The 21,380-nt window shown below is 39.7% G+C and overlaps 1 protein-coding gene across 1 annotated transcript in view; it reads right to left on the minus strand.

Moving 5' to 3' along the window:
- Positions 1-4,400: 4,400 nt before the first annotated feature.
- The window catches only part of KCMF1 (potassium channel modulatory factor 1), a 43,559-nt gene continuing 26,579 nt past the window's right edge, over positions 4,401-21,380 (minus strand). Inside the window, 5 exon segments of the mRNA XM_041395903.1 lie at positions 4,401-5,036; positions 5,967-6,249; positions 8,320-8,494; positions 12,393-12,494; positions 19,068-19,207. Of these exon segments, the coding sequence (XP_041251837.1) occupies positions 4,775-5,036; positions 5,967-6,249; positions 8,320-8,494; positions 12,393-12,494; positions 19,068-19,207 (962 nt within the window). The 3' untranslated portion in view covers positions 4,401-4,774.

The following is a 21,380-nucleotide window of genomic DNA, read 5'->3' on the forward strand; positions in this document are numbered from 1 at the left end:
ATCATCATTCCCTGTCCTATTGTTTCCCTCACTCCTAACCTAACTTTTGCTGTGCATCTTCTTCCTTTTCCAGCTCTCCCACCCTTGCAGTGTGGTGAGATCCATATTGGTGTCCCTCGTTCTGGCCTCCATGCCCCGCTCTCTGCTCTGCTCCCTGACAACTTCAAGGCCATGACTAACACTCCACATGGCATGGGTGGAATTGTGCCCCTAGGCTCACATTCACACTGCCCCTCCACAGGCACTGGCCCAGCAGGGAGGATGCAGCCCTGCAGGTTCTCTTCTGGCGGTATCTCTCCTGCACACCCCACAGCTGCAGGGCCCTACTTTTACCCACAAGGGTGTTTGTATTGCATTAGATGTTGCCGGAGGTGACAGCCAGTGCCGAGTTGAAAAGTCTGGTGGAAGCATACTCCCCTACAGTTCCCCTTTTCTACTCTTTTTGTCCACAAATAACTTTTGAGCACCTATATACTGTGCACATTAAGTATAATAAACACTGCAAATAAATCCTTGTGCCCATGGCTTGTCTCAAGACCCTTTCCTCTTCCTTAGGTGCTAAAACAATTAAACAGCCTCAAAACAGCAAAGTACTCGTGGCAAAACAGGCTGACTGGAAGTGAAGGTCAGCTATGCCAGGGAAAAGAAGATTAAGGAATGTAACTGGAAAACCTTCATACCCTGAATATACACACTGCTCCCTAGTTTAGGTCTGAGAGCCCTGGGAGGCAGAGGAGCCTCTCTGCCTCCTGGGACTTCCTGTTGGTAGCAGGAAACGGCCTTTAGACCCTCACAACAGACAAGTGTCTCAAAGCTGCAGCTGTGCACACATCTGGATGTTTGGTTTCTAAACATAGCGCTAAAATATGTTGTCCATAAACTTAACAGGGAGCACAACTCTGTGCCAAGATGGAAACCCAATGTGAGTGAAGGGCAGAGGATGGAAACTCCCCCAACCCCCAGTGCCAGGGAATTGATCAAGGCTGTCACAAGTAAAACATGGGGTGGGATGCATTTTCCATGTTTATCACACCACCATGTGCAAGAGCCTCTCTTTGTCTTTGACAAAAACATTAAAAAGGTTCCAAAAAACCAATAGACCTCTTATTAACGCAACTCAGAAGTTACAGACAGCCCACATTGATATTCTGAAAAGCTTTCCAGGGACTTACTTCAGCTCCACTGTTCCACTGTTTTCCCTACTACTTTAACATAAAAAATACAGGCATGCCTGTACACCTTTGTGACTGCCCCACCCCAGTAACGGCTCTCTCAGCAGAGAGGAAGCTGGCACTCTCCGTGCTGACCGCACGGGAAAGGACACGGCAGGCTCGGGAGAGCCATCAGCGATACCAGGATACCAACCCCCCATCAGAGGACTGCTGCCGGAGAGGCCGGCGCAGCACACACGGCACAGCATAAACACAACCGCACACACAGAACGGCACAGCAGCTTGCACCTGCCTGTGGCGGGACACATCCTCCCCCTGCAATGCACCATTAAGGTCTCCTTCAGCCTATCAGCAGCACTCCCTGTTCCCCAGAATGCCTTGCCCAACAAACTTGTTGTCTAATGAATAGCCTTGGGAACTTGTTTTTGTCTGAATCACAACTGGAGTGAAATAATATTATTGTTACTGGACTTTTGGGGAAAAATGCTGCCATCTTAGATTCAAAATTACTGTAAATCCTACAGAATCATTCTGTAAATTAATCAATGATTAAGTTTTGCCACATCCTTTAGACATAAAGCACCGAGCAATTCCAAGGGTAGGTTTGGCAAAGGGTTCATTGTGAAACCTGTGATCCTGCGTCTCTCTTCCCCTTCTGCATCCTTACCTTCTCCATCCTCACCCTTTTGCATCCCCAGTCTCTGTTGTGTGTCAGTTCAGATTGATTCTAGTCCAGTTCTCCTTTGTGTGTAACAGAGCAAACCTTGCCAGAGAACTTAAAATTGTGTTTTCACAAATTTGTTATAAAATTGCTTCTGTTGGTACCTTTGAAATTGCTTTTTTACATGACCTTGACCACCCAGTCACAATACAGGTGAACCTGCACTCCAGGAATTGTGCAAGTGCAGAGCACTAAGGCTCCTGTTGCTGGAAAGGGGTTGTCCAAGTCGAGTGTTGTGATGTGGTGCTGGGGTGGTTTTTTGTTTTGTAATTTTTTTTCCTCTCTCACATGGAAAAGGCAGTAATTCCCTGTGGGATTCCCTTCCAAAGCTGATGGAGGCTGTAGTCACTGCAGCCCAAAGCACTCTGAAATGTTTTGGAAATACCCCAAAATTGCTATCTTGGCAAAGGTTACTCTGAGAAGGAAAAACACTTCCCTGCAAACAGCACTTTGACAGACTACCAGAACACCCTCCTAGTAGCCACTTCATGCTACTTTAAACTTAAAAAAAAGACAAACAGCCTCCCAAACCACTGAAGATTTGTGCAAGTTAACCTGACATCCAAGGGTACTTTTAAATCCGAGCCAGCATTCACTCTCTAAACAAACATGGTTTGCATCCCCTTCCAAGCAAGTGTGGTGGTGTCTGGAATTTGGGCAATATGTAAGAGACCAGCCTTAACCAATACAAAACACCACCACATGGATAAGAGCCTGTTTTACTGTTTTAAATGCATCATGGTCTATGCAGCCTTCAATTCACCTACCTGTGAAGAGTTTAGGATTAGGTACTTCATCACCTGCCAAAGCATTTGGTTTTAAAACATATATAAAACACCTAGGATGTGTACACAAACTGATTTTGTGTTGGAAGATACAGTTATCATTAAAGGCAAATGCAGAAATTTCTGGAACACTGTCTGGAAAATACATTAAAACCAAAGAAAATCAACTGAACAACAGTCTTGAAAATGCTTTATTGAACCGTGTGTCTTATTGTAATGTGCAGAAGATGTGTTTGAAAAACTACAGCTTGAAAAATTTTTGAAAGTCTTCAACAATCAATTAAAAAAGTCCCCTGCTGGGGGTAACTCTCAGGGTAACCAGAGGCTGCATGTAAAGTTTTCTGTTGCAGAGACTAAAAAAAAAAAAAAAAAAAGATAAAAAACCCCCAACCAAAGCTAATGCTGCTCTACATGAAAACAATCAAGATTTGATGATTTAAAAAAAAAAAAAAAAAAGAGAGGAAGGAACTTAAACTCAGTCTATAGGGTTGTTTTTTTCCTGCTGTTATTTTGGAATAGCATACATGTCACAGTTCTGCTGAGAACACCACATGGTGTCTAAGTCATTACGTTTACTCTACAATGCTGCTGAGATGAGAGGATACAGAGAAAGAGAGGGGGGTGAGGTGAGAGATCTGGAAAGACATCATTATGATATAAGCCTAGTTTAAATTTTCATCAGAAGCTGTGTGCACTTTTGTTTTTATAATCTAACTTTACATTCAAAAAAACACACCAAAAAAAAACCCCAACCAACCAACAAAAAACCCCAAATGAAAAAAAAAAAAAAACACACACCCCCCCCCAAAGAAAACCAAGACCAAACATACCCCTTCTGTCCCTGCTTTGGGGCTGTTATAAATTTCTATGCACAAGAACACCATACTCTTTTTTTTTCCAAACCAGTAGGATTAACAGTATAGGCATGTAGGTGGCATGATTCAACTAAAAGGCTTTTTTTCCCAACTTTTTTTATACCAGCAGAAATAACCAAAGGAAACAATAAATAAAAGGTGCTAAAGTTAGCATTAAGAATTTCTTGTAATATACTGACAGTCTGGGAATCCAAATCCTCAAGCTCTCCTGATACTGTCAGGTCTCTGCAAACTAGGAAGCAAATACATAAATAACTCAAAATATGATTGAGGCTGTGAAAGGCGTTTAAACTAAGACAATAGGATCCAGGTTAACTTTTTTTTTTTTTTTAAGAAACACAGTGAATATATGAATTGTCTACACCTGAATAAAACATATTGAACAATTAAAAAATTTTAACAACCACAACAAAGAAAAACTTGAAACGAAAGTGAACATCATTTGATTTTAGGGCACGCAAAAGCCCCTTGCAGTAGCTTCCAGCAGTGGCCTTACTGTTGTGTCTCCTACAGATGCATAAAATGAAGTTTAACTCCACATTGAGGTGACAGCTGAGAGGGCAACATAAGGGTCACATTCAGCAAACCGCCACACCCCGGTCATGACAATGTATCCCACTGCAGTTTCCATCCTGTGCAGGAACAGCACATGAGATGTCATTCTGTCACATATTATTAAAAAGCTAGTTTGTGGCCACAAACTGCTACTCAGCGCTAACCTTTTTAATCACATAACCTTTGAATAATGGGAAAGCTTTGTGTTTTATAGTTTTACTCCTTGTATTTAAGTTTTTAAATGACAAGGTCACTAAAACTCATGCACACTGCAAAAAACGTCATGCAGTAGTTAAGGTAAACCATCCAAGCAGTTTTTATTCATTAATATTCATAAATACACACAGCAGCTTCATTAGAGATTTTTCATTTTTTTTTCCTCTTCAGTTTGAACGTGGAGTATTAGGAGAGCCTTTTGCATGTCAAGGTACAGGATACAGAGCCCTCAGCTCTGCACTGCAACCTACATTTACCTGCTAGAAGTAAAAATTAGTTAAGTGGAAATGATTATCATATATATCTTTTCTCTCTTTCTTTTGAATGTACACAATGTAACAAGAGTGACAGACCTGAAATTACAATCACCAAAACAAACCCAAGATAGTTGTTGTCCACTTTCATTGGCAAATACAGCACAGAGGACATTGTCTGCAAAGTGGGATGTCATCAAAGAGGAGGTGGAGGAGGCTCACTTCCTTTATTACTCTCTTTTAAATTTAGGTTTTCTAAAGCAACATCTAGAGGCATAATATCTACACAGCCCATAGCACCAAAATCTGCAATCTCCCCCCGCTCATCCTCATCTGAGGAGGAACTTTCTTCCTGCATCAAGGTGGACAGTAGAAGCTCCTGAACAAACAGGCTGCAGTCTGCCCGTTCGCTCTCCATTGACTGACGCTCTGCTTCTGACATCTTTGGATCATTCAACCTGTGCAGCAGCAAGGGAAGAGAAGACAGAGTTGCTGAAAGCCCATTTCACTAGTGACACCAGGGACAGGCTGAGATGTGCTCAGGAACTGCTCCTTCAGGACAGTCATACCTGCCCATGAACACATCCATCACTTCAGTAAAACAGGCATGCTTTTAACAACCCACCCCTGCTCTGCTGCTGCGACAGCATTTGCAGTGCAGCCCAAAGTTAGAGGAATATCAAAAACTGTTTGTGAGGTTTCCTGTTATTCAAGGAGTCTTTTAGGGAGGGCTGGTGCCATTTCCTGCACATGCAATTATATGCCTCCTTTGTTTCCACATCAACTTGTAAGTTCACATTGGCCACAAAACGCATCTCTGCATGTGTAAAGCCTACTATGCATGGATTACTGAACATAATTCCACTTTTCCTAAGGTACACTGCATGCCCTGATGGAGGCAAGGAAAGTGCTCACTCCAACTCTTAAAGTCACAGTCTGTGACACTTGCAGGTGCTTTAATTAAGGTTCTCAAGTGAACTTCTGATTGAAAGATGTCACATGGCATTATTTTGAACTGATATAAAAGTCCATTTGATTTAAATTCAGGCCAGGAGCTGTTAAAATTACCACACTCTTTCACAATACCAGACAAAGCAAAATATGCTTGCAGAGGGTGTGTCAGAGGAGATGTGGAAAATATTTTTATTCCTGGTCAGTGGTCAGTGTTCTAGAAGAACTGGGATGACACAGGATGTGAATCCTCTTTTAAATAATCCTGGGTCTAAGTATAATTTCTAAACTAGGTAAATATTCTATTAATTAATGCCATCCTAGCCATGTGCCTGACTCCAAACACACAAACTACATCACGCTCTGTACCTCTACTAGAAATAAGGTAAACAAAAATTTTAAGAGGTAAATACAAGTAAATACACAGAACGAATTACCTTGTCAGAAGGAACTGGGAATTCTGGATAGTCTGCTGACTGTTTTCTGTGTTAGATGTGTTAGTTGTTGTTGTGGATTGTGCCATAGTGGTGTTGACATTGATCGTGTTGGTGCGTCTGGTTGCATTGCGTGCAGTCTCCAGTTGCTGTCTTGCTGCCTGTGCATGCTGTCGTTCCAACTGCAGTTGCATCTGCAGCTGCTGTAACTGAGAAGCAGAAGGGCCAGAGGAGTTGAGCTGTCCTCCTGCAGAACGCCTCACACCTGATAGCTGGGATAAAAGCTCTGCCAGAGAAGAGAAAGCTTCTATGATTTAAGATCTTAAATGAGCATTATGCAGCAGAAAAAATACAACCCAAATTCCAGTGCATCAATTCCCTTCTTCTCAACTAACATCAAAACCCAACAATGCTCAGAGAAGACTGTGAAGATTACTGCCCATAAAGATGAAGACTAATTTATGCAGAGGTAGTCCAAATAACAAGACAAAGGACAGCTGAGCCCATCTGTTGCCAGGTAGAGCCTGGCAAAAGACAGTCCTCTGCAACCACTCTCTGAAACTTCAAGCCAAAATAGCCACTGACTAAGAAACAACTTTATTTTGGCTCTGGATGGTGACTTTTTTTTCCTTTTAACAAGTGTTCCCTCAAAACACAAGCTTCATCTTCCCAATTATCTCAGAGGAAAGCTGTGCTGCAGCAAATTCACTAAAAGAAATTTAGTTAAGAAAACATATTCAATCACTGCTTCAGATTAAAAGCATTCTGTATGAATTCTTATTTCTGCCAGAAGTATGCAGAAGGCCTAGCAATTAAAAACCTTCTCTGTTATTAAGTCTTCCAATTCAGAAGGATGGAATGCTCCTGGCAAATTTTATCCCCTAAGTTTTTTTTAAAATACTAGCAGTGAGTTACTGCATAGTGCATTACTGCAGAATCTCTTCTATGCCCTGTGCAGAAGGTACTTCTTATCTCAGATGCCTGCAGCAGTTGATGCAAGGGTAGAGGAAACATGGGACAATCCTGCTCCTGCCCTTCTCTACATTACAAACTTATTATATAGGTCCTGACAATTTTTCTTCCATTGCATTAACAAAATGTAATCATGCTAAAGCAAGCTGTTTTTGAAGGAACAAAGCAAAACATGAACTAGAGAGGTGGAGTAATTTTCAGCAGCACTGACAGCAGCACTAAAATGAAGTAAATTTTAATTACTGGAGAATGCCACAGGAAGGAAAAAAATGTTTAAGAAAAGTAACTGATGCTATAAATTTAAACAGAAAAATCACTGTGGTCTTTCCTATTTATTACTCCAGTAAAAAAGCAGACATGTTAATCTCACAGGCAAGGTTAAGATACATTTATTCTCACTGTAATCTAAAGCTTGGAATATAGGGAAGCAGTATTTTGGAAAGAGCTGTGAACTCAAAACAGTCCTAGAACAAGATGGACACACAGCTGAGTGTGCTCTAAAAAAAGCAGAAGCACATCTTCCACCAAAAGAGACTAGATGCAGAAGAATGACATTTTGTCCCACATTTAATGCTGACAAGTGGGAAGGTCCTGCAAGGCTGAAAACAAACTTCAGCAGTCACCTCACATTTTAAATGAACTGAAGCACATGCCCTGGCGAAAGAAAGAGCACGTCTTACTCTGGAAGCTTCAAGAACATCCTCCCTCTTCGAACAAACTCACCTGTGACCTCACTTAACTTTTTCTCTTGATGGGCTACTTCTTCATAGCTAATTTAATGAGTTACATCAGGGCACACCAGGCCAGCAGAGCACCAGAGCCACCAGAAGGCGGGCAAAGGTGACCATGATTAAGGAATGCAGTGGATCCACAGCTCCCATTCCAGGGGCAATGCCTCACTAAGCCAGGTGGCTGGCTGAAGAAGTCCCCTGAAGAAGTCACTGCCTAATAGTAGCAAGCTACAGTTTGAGCACTGCGTCTCCTTTGCCATCTGAAGTGAAGCTGGATTTGTACCAGACATTCTGAGGTTTCCCTGAAATATTGGTATGGTCAACGACCATGGCATTAAAATGTTTAGATTTCCCCACAGACGAAACTGTATTTGTTTTCAGAATTGTCTTCACTCTCTATTTTTTTCTTTATCATAAAGAAAAGTTATTTTCATATCAAAGGAAAAATAGAACAAACAAGTTATTTCTGGGAATCCTAATTATTTTCTGACGCTGACAGTGTGAATACCCTTTCCCTCTTCACCCGCTCTGTGGGATGTTGTGCCTGTACGTGCAGCTTCACGGCAACACAGAGCAGGGCAACTGCTGCCACCTGGCATTCTCCTTCCTCTGTGGAAGGACAGTGGAGTAAAATTTGTGGTTACAGCTCTTACCAGCTATAGGATCCATGGCTTCTCTATTGCTTGGAGAATACGAACTCTGAGAAGACGAAAGCCCACCAGGGGAACTGGTAGTAAAGTGCATGTTTGATCTACGAGCACGGGGGCCTCCCAAACCCCGGCCTGGGTGGAACATCCTACGTACATGCCGAACGCCACTGGATTCATCGTAGACAAGAAGTTAAGAAAACAGAACTATTTGGTATTGGGTGTTAAATTACCACTAAAGGACATCTGAAGGGTCAAATACTCAGGTATACTGTTCTTGATTCATAATGTAATGATTACACTTCTGAAGCAAATCTAAGTACACTGTAGCTCTGCTACAGTGATCTTACTGATCTGGTATTTTTTTTTTTCCTAATCAAACTTTAGGTTAGACTTACTGACCTGTTAATTTTTTTTCTAATCAAACTTTTCTATGCAAACCCACACTAATCCATGTTCAGTCAAGCTTACCACTGAGACAGGGATTTCAATTCTCCCTTCCCAATTCTTATATTAAGTTTCAAAAACAATAAAAACGTTTACTGCAATTCCTATCAGAATAATACCAAATTCCTTTTGACTTCTGTACTTCATGCTTTTATCCAAGAAAGGATGGAAATCCTAAGGACTTGAGTCCTTAGGAAACTGTAGGTTTCTGGTGTATTCAGCACATCCATCACAGCCCTTTGTTTCTTCTTACAGCCAAAGACATATCACTAATTCCAGTGTCATAATGATGCTTTTCATTTTCTCTTTTTCCCACACTTCCCCCTATCAGACGCTTGTATTTTATGTATTTGTATTTCTCTTATAAATTTTGAAGTAATTAACAAACTTAAATAAAGATTATTTTGTCATAAATTTGTTAACATTAATTTCTCTAGGATAGTCCAGATAAGGCTTCTTCCTAAAAATCACTAGTATGACTCACTGGTGAAAAATTAAATAGCTTAGTCTCTATTATTTTATTTTAGTGTTATTGTAATTTAGCTAAAATCTCCATCTCCTATGTTTTTTATTTTTATAATAGCATGGTTACCACTCATACGGTATCAGTTTCTGTGCAAGGGTAGCATCCAATGTACTTTTCATAAATCACAGTTATGAGGCAGAACCTCATGATATCATGGAAGTCAAGAACTTAAGACTGAAAGGAATGCCTTGACTTCCCATGACAAGAGTGAACTTTTGGTCATCACAAGAAGAGTTTACAGAACGTTTCCTTCTTTCAAAACTGTTACTTATGCTACAATGTAAAACTTAACATGTGGGTTAAAAGAAAAACTTCCCCAGCACAGAACACACTTTGCTGAGCACAGAGCATCGTGCACCTCTGAGTGTGCCAATTCTGGGTGCTGCTGGAGGCGAGTTGCTAAATTAGATGACTATAGAGCCTGTGTAGTTTTGACAAGCTTTTCATAACTAAAAATGTTAAAACAGGACAGTATCTGGGCATTTTTCAAGCAGACACAGGACTCTGGGGTAACGTTCCCAACTGCAGCTTTTAAAGTGTTTTGAGATAAATGTAATTCTTCAAATATCAGCTAAGCGTGCACTTGAGTCTTACCAGCTATGCTAGAGTAAGAAAAGACTTCGCAAACATTGCCTTGTGACAAAACATTTAAACTGAATAGTCATGTGAGAACTATTTGTATGATTAATGCTGAAAAGATGTATTTAATGAATTTGCAGAAATTTTTCTGCAAAAGAAAGAAACTGTGGTTTAAAGAGTTGTCCACAGACTGTAGGAATAAATCACATACCTTGCAATAGTGGCACAAGGTTTGTACTAAGAAACACATGCAGTGTTTTGGGACAACTTTAGGGAAAAAAAAAACAAAAACCAAAATTAACCAAAATGTCTAATTAACAGCTGGTGGATAAGGCCACCCCTCAGAATTGTAGCAAATCCAACAGTAAAAGCTTACCTCAAACTGCAAAATAAAGTTTTACTCCAGAAAAAGTGCAAGCCGAGAGCCTTGTCTATCTCCTTTTTGTACATGAAGACAATTACAGGGCACAGAAAATTGTTCTGCACAGCTTCAACTTCAGATTCACCAATATAATGATGTATCAGAGAGTCATGGTTCTTATTTTCTACACTGCCAGACCCTGAGTGAAAAAGGCCATCTTCTCTTCCTTTTTCCCCTGCCTTAAATCTCTCTGCTGCTAGATATGATGTAGAGACCAACGTCAAATAATTACTTTAAGATACTTACCAGGTTTTGGAAACTTGACAACACTGGACACCAACACAATAGAGTACAAGCAGGAAATTCTACAGGCATAATCTTTAATCATGGGCATTGTATTATTTCCAAAACAGATCCATTTTGGGATGACTGATACTGAAACCTTACTCTGTATTTGAAAAAAGATTGTCTTTTCTGGCTCAAACATTCCCTAAGTAAAAGTCATCTGGTGGAATCTCTGGTACTAGGACGGAGAAAATGCAGCAATAGCCTGAATTCTAATCTAGTATCTTGTGCATTTCAGTAGGAAATTAATTACATTCTGTAGCTGGGAAAATGTAAACTTCCCACCTTACACTTAAGACAATGCTGGAAGCCCACAGCTAGAACTCTGGCACACTGCTATGCAGTTATGTAGTTCTTGTTAGAAAAAGCCTAATTAGGCAGGTACTATGAAAATATCAGAGTTGGTACAATGAGCAGAACTAAAATGACAGAAATTACATCAGCCATCAAGCAACATTTCAAGGCTGTCTGAAGGCCAGGGAAGATCCAGTGGTTTGGAAGATATTCTCCCCTCATCAACCTAATCCTACCTCCTCTGGAAAGGGAGGATGGCATGACTCCTGGCTACTAACGACCACAGGGATGCCTGGGATCAAGCTCCCATGGCCAGAGCCACTGTGTTCAACACCCTGCTCCTCTCCAGAGCTCTACTCTACAGGAGAGCTCTACTCCTGTACCTGAGAAAGGCAAGTACAGGTACCTGCTTGCATATGACTTTGTACTCATTTTTGTACCACTTTTTCATCATCCACCTTTCGCAGAGCCACTCTACACCCAAACTCCTTTACACTGATCCAACTATTGCATAGTAATTAACCTGTGCACTAAGGCTGTTCTGACCTTAAACCATGCTAATACTAACATACTTAAACACAATAAAATACTATCATAACTGAAGTGGAGACATCACCTCAAATGTTGTTACCCTTCTGTTACTGTAATTAACTCTGTTTGATAGGGCTTGGATTTTTTTTCCTCCAACTGCTTGAGCTTATATTATTCTTTGTTCCTTTTTAAAAATCTCCGAGCAAAAAAAAGCACTATCAAAGTTATAATGCAGTCTTTTTTTCTGTTTGTTTAAACGAGACACAAATGAGTAATTCAGAGATTACTTACTGCAGGGATGCTACATAGCTTGCATGTCATTAAATAAAAGCCCAAGCCAAAAGATATTTTATCAGTCAATCTGAGGGAGAAAAAAAAATTTAAAAGGAGACAAATATTCCTATAACACCAATGAAAAAATCCCAACGGTTCCAGCTCTTCAGCCGTCAAGCACAGATTAAAGTCCGTAACTGGCTGCTAAGGTAACTGAAGGACAAGAATCCTATTTCCCAGAAACTCTGAAGATTTTCTGAAATGTATTACAAAATGTCAGTAACACTACAAAATTAAATTATTACAAGATTGTGTTTAAAGTAGTTAACTTTACAACCTTTTGTTACAAGCAGCTGTGCTTGAATCATCTTTATGTGATAAATATATACAGCACTAAATCTTGATATGCAAAACAGCACCGAGAGTAATCCTGAGGCAGGATAAAACACAGTGCAAGTAGAATAAACCTCTGTATGTCAAAATCCTTTAAATGTTTCTGCTGTTAGAGCAACAAACACTGTCAAGTATACCTACAAGTCTGTGCACAGTCTGACAGCTACACTTTTTTAAACTAGGAGAGAAACCTTTTTATTTTTGACATACATATCTTTAGCAACCTAAATTCCAGAAAATCCAGAATATGACCCTTTGACTATAAAAATTAAACCAAGTCACCGTGACTACTAGGTGAAACAAGTCTTTGCCTCAAATTGGAAAGGATATTAAATCTCTAGGAGCTCTGTGTTCCAGTGTAAGATGAGCTGCAAAGTCATCTGTTACGTGATTCGGATCCCCTCCAGGCAATGCCGCACATATTGGACAAATCTGAAATGACAAAGCAAGGAAAAACCCCAACTTTATAAATATTACAAGAAACAGAACTTGTATCAAGTCAATCATTAGACATTGGCTCTTACGCTTTAAATGAACATTTTGGTATTCACAAACACCTGGATATCAACACACTCAACAGACTCAGAAAAATAACAGAAGTGAAGACATTAATTCAGTCATCTTTTATTTATGAATTTCAGAATACTATAGATTTCAGAAAACCAGATTCCCAAACAGGATTCCCAAAATCAATTTGCAAAGTCTTGAAAGTTAGTGTTTTGGAATGCCAATTCTGCCACAGACAGTAGAGTTGAATCATACAGGAATGCTATTTGCCTGCTTGACACTCATCCCAGCAGAGGAATCAGAATGAAACTGCCCATATTTGCTAAGTATCAAGCTGAGACCATCCCACTCAGATTTGGCGGAGAAAGGCTGGTCTCCACATCTCTCTCTGCAACAGTATTTTGAGAGCAAGTACTGAGGTATCTCTTCAGTTCTGGTGGTTTTCCCCCCGCCACTTCATAGTTTTTGGTTGGCAGGTTTTGTTTTGTTTTTTAAACTGAAGTACAGTTAAATAAGCAGGCAAATATCACCACTACTACTGTCATAATTATGACTTGTTCTTTGAATGACTCCACAAACAGCATCTTCCATTTTTCTTCCATTTTTCATGTGTATACTTAAGCTACTGAATGTAGATCTCAAAAGACCATGAGTATTAAGAACACCTCTATAAAAGAGCACACATGTGTTGTGCTTTCATGGAGGTGAGAAGAAGGTCTTGAAGTAAGTTTACTGTAAAATCTCAGCTGCTTTTGACAGGAACTGTTGCATCTAATTCCAGTTTAATTTTAGTGGCCAGTTCTGAAAATAAAACATTTTAAAAGCTATTTGCTACAAGTCCTCCCCTTTTATTTGCAATAATCAGCATTTCTCTCCACAGATTTTTCACCACTACAGATGCCAAGCAAGTGCACTACAGAACATATCTTGACACAACATAATATAATAAACACTCAGATATGCCAACATATCAAAGCTACCCTGTAGAGATATAGAAATGGATGTGTATTGGACAGATAGTTCTGAATTCCCTAAACTTCATTACAGCTGCTTAATCTTCTCATATCAAGAGAATGCAAGACCTTCAAAGCAATCTTCTTTTATTTAAGCTACTCTAGGAAGCAGAAAACCAACATAAGAACAACAATCCACTCCTGAAAGCAGGAAATCACCAGAAAGTTTTTGTTAACATGACAAAGATGTTATGAACTGCACATTTGTGAATATACTCAGACCTCAGAAAAACATCAGTTAAGAAAAGATTATAATGAATATTGAGTAAGAAGGAATCGAAGTATCCCAACCCTAATTCTAGGTATCAACTAAACTTTCAAGAATGCTTGACTAGGGAAAGTTACTCAAATACTGTTATGCACAAGCAACAATTCAGTTAAGCACAATCTCTGAGAAAGTCACAACAAAGACTGCTGGATCACTGATTAAGAGTGACACAGCTAAAAGTCATTGTTAATTATAACATGCATGAAAAAATGATGCAGACTAAAGGCAAATGTCAGAATTTTCTTGTGAATTTAAGAGCATTTGTGTTAAGAAATCACCATGCAGCCCTGAATGATGACTCTAAAGGCCTAAGTCAATCCCACTCACAGAACATCTGCCAGTTTCCAGAACTTCACTATTATTACCACTACTTCCCTATTTACATACAAAGTAACAACTTTAAGTGACAGCACTTCTGTAACTTCAACAAGAGTCACTGGGATCTTACAGGATGAACAGGGACATTGAGACTGTCTCAGATTGTCCATTTCATTACTGCAAGAAAAAGCTCTCCCCAGTTTTACCACTGAAGTATCAACAACAGAATGCTTGCAATTCATCTACAAGGAGCCTAGTTACTTCCTTCCCGAAGGTGAGAAAGCTGCTGCAGTGCAAAGTAATAGCAAAAAATTAGCATCTCTGTTATGAAACAAGACTGAAGAGACGGCATCTTATGAAGTCTACGAAATCTGTTTTTATTTACAATGCCAGCAGACTTCTAGTTGAGCACTGCATTTTATCTGGACCAGTCCAACTAACTTGAAACTTCAACAGCAACAAAAACAATCATCATACTGATTCCCAAATTCATCTGCCTTACAGCTCTAACCACAGTCCCTAGACATTATATGGGTGAAGAAATATTGGTTCTTCAGAAGAGGAAGAGGGCTCTTTGAACAGCAAGAGCTGTACCCCAGCTGCTCTCCCACTTTGCCCTTTAAGTGAGAGAGAACAGCTGGGGTGCATTAAAAGCACCGTCTGACCTGATGGAAATCTTACATGTTGGAATTAAGAAGAGAACACGCAAAATAGATGTTATAGGGCATATCTACTGTAGGCCTCCTGACCATGAGGAACAAACAGATCAGGCCCTCTAGAGATACAGAGAAGCTGCCTCACACTTGCAGGACCTAATCCTCCTGGAGGTCTTCAACCACTCCGGTATCTGTTGGAAGGACAACACAGTGCGACTGCGATCCAAGAGGCTCCTGGAGTGCTCTCAGGGTAACTTCTTCCTCCAAGTGACAAAGGAGCACAAGAGGAGAGGTGCTATATGGGACTTCATAATTACCAACAAGGACGAGCACAGTCAGGATGTGAGGGTCAAAGAAAACCTTGGCTGACCTTGACATGGTGCAGTTTGAGATCCTGAGGGCAGGGAGAAGATCAAAACCAAGCTCATGACCCTGAACCTCAGCAAAGCAAACTTTGGCCACTTAAAACATCTGCTCAGATGAGTCCCATGGTGTACAACGCTGGAGAGTAAATGGGCCACAAGAAAGCCCGGTAATATTGAAAGATCATTCCCCCCCCCAAACTCAAAGAGTTCTCCATCCCACTGAAAGTGAATTTAGACAAAAATGCCAGGAGGCCTACATGGATGACCAAGATACTTCTGGACAAATTAAAACACACAAAAAAAACCCCCAAAAAATACAGAGGTCACCCTTCAAGGGTAAGCTCTAGTATAGCCTACCATAAACATTATCTGAGCATCACAGGGCAACGTAAGCAAAGCTAAAGCCCAAATGGTACTGAATCGGGCAAGTAACGTCCAAAGTAACAAGAAGGTCTTCTAGAAGTGCATAGGAAATAAAAAGGTAACTAGGGAAAATGTGGGTCCATTGCTCAAAAGACGTGAGGCCTAGTTACACAGGACACAGAAGAGATTGAAGTACTGAATACCTCCTCTGCTATGGTCTTTACTGGCAAGACTGGTGTTTAGCAACTCCAGGCCTCAGAGAGCAGGGGTAAAGTCTGGAGTACTGAATACATTCCCCTGTTGGAAGAGGATTACTCTGCAGAATACTTACATGAACTGGAATACTTAAACCCAGGATGTGAGGGGTGTGATGCACCAAGAGGTGCTGACAGAGCTGGCAGATACCATTGTGAGCCTCTTCTTAGTCTCTGAACTATCATGGTGACTGGGTGAGATGCCGGAGGACTGGGGCAAAGAAAATGCCAGTCCTATCTTAAAGACAGGCAAGTAAGAGGAGGACCTAGGGAACTACAGGCTGGTCATCTTGCTCTGATCCCTGGGAAAGTGAGGAAAGTATAGTTAAGTATTTTTAGGCACTATTAAAGACAAGAAAATCATCAACAGCAGTCAGCACTGGCTTCACAAAGGGGAAGACATGCTTCACCAACTTCATAAACTTCAATGCTGAATTGTCTGGCTTGGTAGATGACTGAAGAGCAGGGGAAATTTCCTACCTGGACTTCAAGTAAGACCACTGACACTGCCTCTCACAGGATGCTCAAAGATAAGTTGTTGATGCTCAGGCTGGATAAGCAGAGTGTGAGGTGGAGTGAAAACTGTCTCAGGAGATGGCCTCAGAGGGTGATGATCAGTGGGAATTCTGGTGATTACACAACACTAGGAGAAGTGGCTGAAACACTAGGAAGCTGTGCGCCATATAGAGTGACCTTAAAAAAACTGAAGAAATGGGACAACATGAACCTCATGAAGGGAAATATAATGTTTTGCACCTGGGCAGGAATAGCCCCAGGAATCAGCACACACTGGAGGCAAGCCACATAGTACACAGCTTTGCAGCAAAGGACCTGGGGTCCTGGTGGACCATGGGCCAGTAGTGTGCTCTTGCGGCAAAGAAAGCTAATGGTGTTTTCGGCTAGACTGAACAGAGAGCTGCCAGCAGGTCAAGATCCTTCTTCTTCCAGCTGGTCAAGATCCTTCTCCTTGTGATCCTTCTCCTTAACCCAGCACCAGAGCCCAGTTTTCAAGTCCACACATGCACACACTGAAAAAAGCTCAGTAAAAGGAGGGAGGAAAGGCTGAGAAAGATGGAACTGTTCAGCCTAGAGAAGGGTAGGGTAATGGGGAACAGATCTTAGTAATGTCCATGAACACGTGAAGGGAATCTGAAAGGATAACGGAGCCATGCAGTGACAGGATGAGAGACAGTGGGCATAAATTCAAATGCAGGAACTTTCTCATAAACATCAGGAACAACTGAAACATTTTTCACTGTGAGGATCACCGACCAGTGGCACAAGTTACCAGAAAGTTAACTGTGGAGTCACTATTAAGGAACTGTGTGGACATGGTCCTGAGCAACCAGCTGTACATGGTCCTGCTCAAGATGATCTTCAGAGGTCCCTTTCAACCTCATTCAGACTGTGATTCCTGCCTGCAGATACCTATTACTGCTGTACTTACCAATGCCTACACCTGAGAAAAATCAACAGAAAAGTAAACTTATCTGCATTGCTCTGAACATAAAAATGGTAAAATTTACCAGATGAAAAATTATTTTGCTTATTCTTTGAAAAACTGGGGGCAAAATGCCCTTAAAATATAAATTATTCTGTCCCTGTAAAGTTCCCTTTTATCCCTAAAAATACATGTCTAAAATAAAACACATCTTCAGAAGGTGATACTTAAACGACTACAAGTTCAGTATCTAAACGTAAGTAATTGTTTGAAAGCCTATAACACAAACATTCATAATCCATAATATTTTCTTCTTTACTAGTCTTGTAGCCCTTCACTATCCCAATAAGGGTACAGTACCCAAACAATTTTATGTGCATGCACACTAAACACTTATCACAAATGCCAGATTAGCACAAAGAGTAACAATCATATTCAAGCACTAAAATATTGTCCTTTATCATTGTCTGGAACAATGATACACCAGTGTTGCAGACTGATGCATAAAAAGAAAAGTTTTGTGGGAATCTTTTTTTTTTTACACATGTAACTCTTACAGGACTTACCAGAGTAGCAGCTGTCAAGAATCACAAATTTAGGTTTTATGTGTAGGGTTCTAGAAGTCCTAATTGCAAACAAGGGCATGTCAAGTTTAAAAACCTGGGATCTGTGAACACTCAGTGTTAGGAAAATATCACTGACATCAAGTGGTACAAATCAGAACTGCAATACCAAGCCACCAAAAAAAATAAAGTCACCCAAATGCAGAACTTTCAACAGCTGATGCTATGTTTGAAAGTTGTAAAGTTTAAGAAAAACTCAGAGAGACTGTAAAAATTGCAGTATGCCACTGAGTTAAAAAATACACCACACTGCAACTGGACTGTGAAATAAACACTTCCTGTGTTTTTAAGAAAGATCATAATAACACCTTTGAAGGGTGTTTGTTCACCCAAAAACGTGAACAAACACCCTTCCCACATCACCTCTTCACCCAAGTTTCTTATTAGGTTTGAAAGTCATTCATTTTCTTCCACAGAATTCTTTCAAAATTAAGAAAACTAGAAGATTAGAATAGAGAACCTATTTATAACTAATTTCACATAATGTATTAATGATGAGTAATCCACTTCAAGCATCACTTTTTTCCTAGGTCTAGGGTAAAACAGCGTGCTCCATGTCATTCTGCTACACTGCTAACCCAGTTTTTCCTATTCCCAAGGTCAATCAAGATAGTGAGAGTTAGCATTTCCAATTAAAGTATTTCTATTGTTTAAGAAGTGCATTTTAAACCACATTTATTGTCCTAATGGTTAGGGATGGGGAGAAGCCACCTCCTTTGAGAGGAGGTAGTTTTAAAAAAATTGTAGAACTTCACTGCATAAAATAAGAGGTCCATTAAAAAAGCTATTAGAAAACATTACAAACTATCTGCATGTCTTCCTCTCTCTTACAGTTACAAAAGACCAACACAGCTGCAAGCTTGCAGAACAATTACACACTAGTTATGAAAAGGGAGACACAGCTAAACAGAATAACTGTGACAACTTTCTAAATTTTGTCTTACAGTGTAACAATATCCTAAACATGGCAGCCTTTGTATCAGGACAACAAACAAAAAAAGGAAGCAAGCTCATTATATCATGATACCCATAAATCATAGAAGAATTTTGATGTCATTCTCAAATGTAGGTATTTTCTCTTTGGACAAAGCATTTAAATGAATACATGCTTCAAGAAAGAACAGGAAGACAGTATTTCAGAAATAAGACTATTTAAAATGTATTTCCACCACTGAAGCATGTTCTGAGGCTTCTTACCACTTCTGTTGATGTTTCTGCATGCTCAGAAGTAACATGTTCTTGAAGAGATGTTTCCGTATAACCCATTTTCCCACAATAAGGACAAGTGAAAGACTGTGGCTGCTCTACAGAGAAAGCTTCTCCACCATAGTACAAATCTGAAACAGGAAGAAATTAAATAGAGGTAACTTTGAAGCAGTATCACCATTAATTTTGTTCACATCAACCTCAGTTTATACATGGACTTCACTGTAGGCCCTGCTAAATTAATCTGGTTTTTTCATTGAAATAGCTATATTCAGGAGGGGTTCAGTTAGTGATGAAAAAAACCAGAGATTACGTTTAATTTTCACTAGCACACACAACTTAGTTTCTAATATTTACTAGGCAAAAAGACTTCCATCATGATGCTGCTGATACTGCCAAACTTTCACTTTTCCACTACTATTCTTATCCCACATACAGGGTCAACTATGGTATGGTTATTTTTTATGATGAAATTTCAAAAGCTAAACTCTTGACAAAACCTCAAGTTCAGATCAAAATTTAGAAGGTCTTGGTGACACCAAATGTCAGTATTTATGCCATAGTTGAACCACTGCTTTGCAGTAAGTAGTTTCAGAAATGTTTCAAATATATACCACAGAAGTTTGATAGTGCAAAAGGAATATGAATATCTGTTACACAGTGGCTCCAACTTTTAGGTGCATTGAATGTGAGCACTTGTGCATCACTGATGAAAAGTAGGCACTTTTAGAGGTGCTAACACAGAAGTTCCCCGAACTTCAGGTGAAATTTTATTAAACCATGCAGGGAGAGAACATTCTCTCTCATCCTCTGCAGGTATTTTATGTTTTACAGGAAACATGAATAACCTTCTCATTCACATCAATATTACAAACAAACCCTAAAAAACAACCAAACAAGAAAACCTCTTAAATATCAGATTGCTTAAAAACCTCTACCTATGAAACTGAGAATGAATGAATGTGTTTCCAAGTAAGGCAACAGTACCAACTCCAGCTTCACATCTGAGCAAAGGGCCCGGGGCCACAGCCCATCTGGACAGAGTTGTAAATAGATGAGCATGCACACGGAGGTATCTTTTTCTTGGATACACTGTTAGCTCAATGCAGTTATCAAGAATTTTAGCAGTACACACAGTTCTATCACAGAGGGGGGAGGTCTGACAAGACTGTCAAACCCTGTGTTGTTCCTTGTTTTCAAAGAATAGAAAGAAATCCACTTATTCACTAATAAAATAAAAATATAAGTTCTTTGCAGTCTCCTGATTATAGCTCTGGCATGTTCTCCCCACTCATACCTCCTTCCACATCCTTCTTGTAATATACATCAAACATACATGAGAATGCCAAACAAATATGGATTCATCTGGAAAAAGAAATATTAAGAAGTGCGTAGAAGTTAAAAAGGAAAAATATCTAGATTTGCCATCTTTAAGTATATACATCCCTTATTTTTTCCTCTTCAACTTTAATTGCTCTTACAACCAAAATCTCTTTAGTAATGTGAAATCACCAGATAAATTTTCCTTTAAATTAAAATCTAAGTTAAGAAAAATAAGGTTGGTTATCAAGTGGTTATCTCATGAATCTTTGTGTCTGATTTTAGCACTGAAGATACTGAATGATTATTTCTCCATCTGTATTGTTTTTACAAGCACATAAAAAATCCTAAAATTATGAACAGTCATGTCCCCAACTATCAAGGGGTCCTTAGCTAATGAAGTTAACTAAGAATTAGAGGCAATGTGGGAAGAAACAAAAACACCATGCCTCCCTGGCTGCAGAAATTAAGCAACTTACAACTGTGTTACCATTTTTAATTTACAAATCTATCAGTTTAGAATGCAATGTGCCCATGACCAAAGAATTGTTTCTTTTGACCACAAAGAAATCTTTCAGATTCTGAAATTTTGGTTCATTTCAAAGACAAAAGCAGGAGTCCACAATTCTTCAAACTCCTCTAGACCTCTAAAGCCCTCTGTTCAAGATGTCTATGAAGAAAAGTAAAAAAGCATTATTAAAGAAGTAAAACCAGATTCAGTCACACCCCTCTAGGCTAAGATTCATGACCCATATTCCTTATCAATTAGGGGAAGAATACAAAGGAGTAGAAGGATCACAACACTGTCTGATGAGGACCCTATAGTCGTTTATGAAGTCAATTTTCAAGCACAGCAGTGTTTAGACATTATAGCTTTCCTTTGGTGGGTAAAAACTCCAAGAAACAACCTGAATTAAATGCGAAAATACAACCAAAAATACCAGCAGTTTTGCTTTTTTATCCATCTATAGCTACAAAAGTTAA

Source organism: Onychostruthus taczanowskii, unplaced genomic scaffold (genome assembly GCF_017590055.1).
Source record: "Onychostruthus taczanowskii isolate IOZ18803 unplaced genomic scaffold, ASM1759005v1 scaffold121, whole genome shotgun sequence".
Taxonomy (NCBI): Eukaryota; Metazoa; Chordata; class Aves; order Passeriformes; family Passeridae; genus Onychostruthus; species Onychostruthus taczanowskii.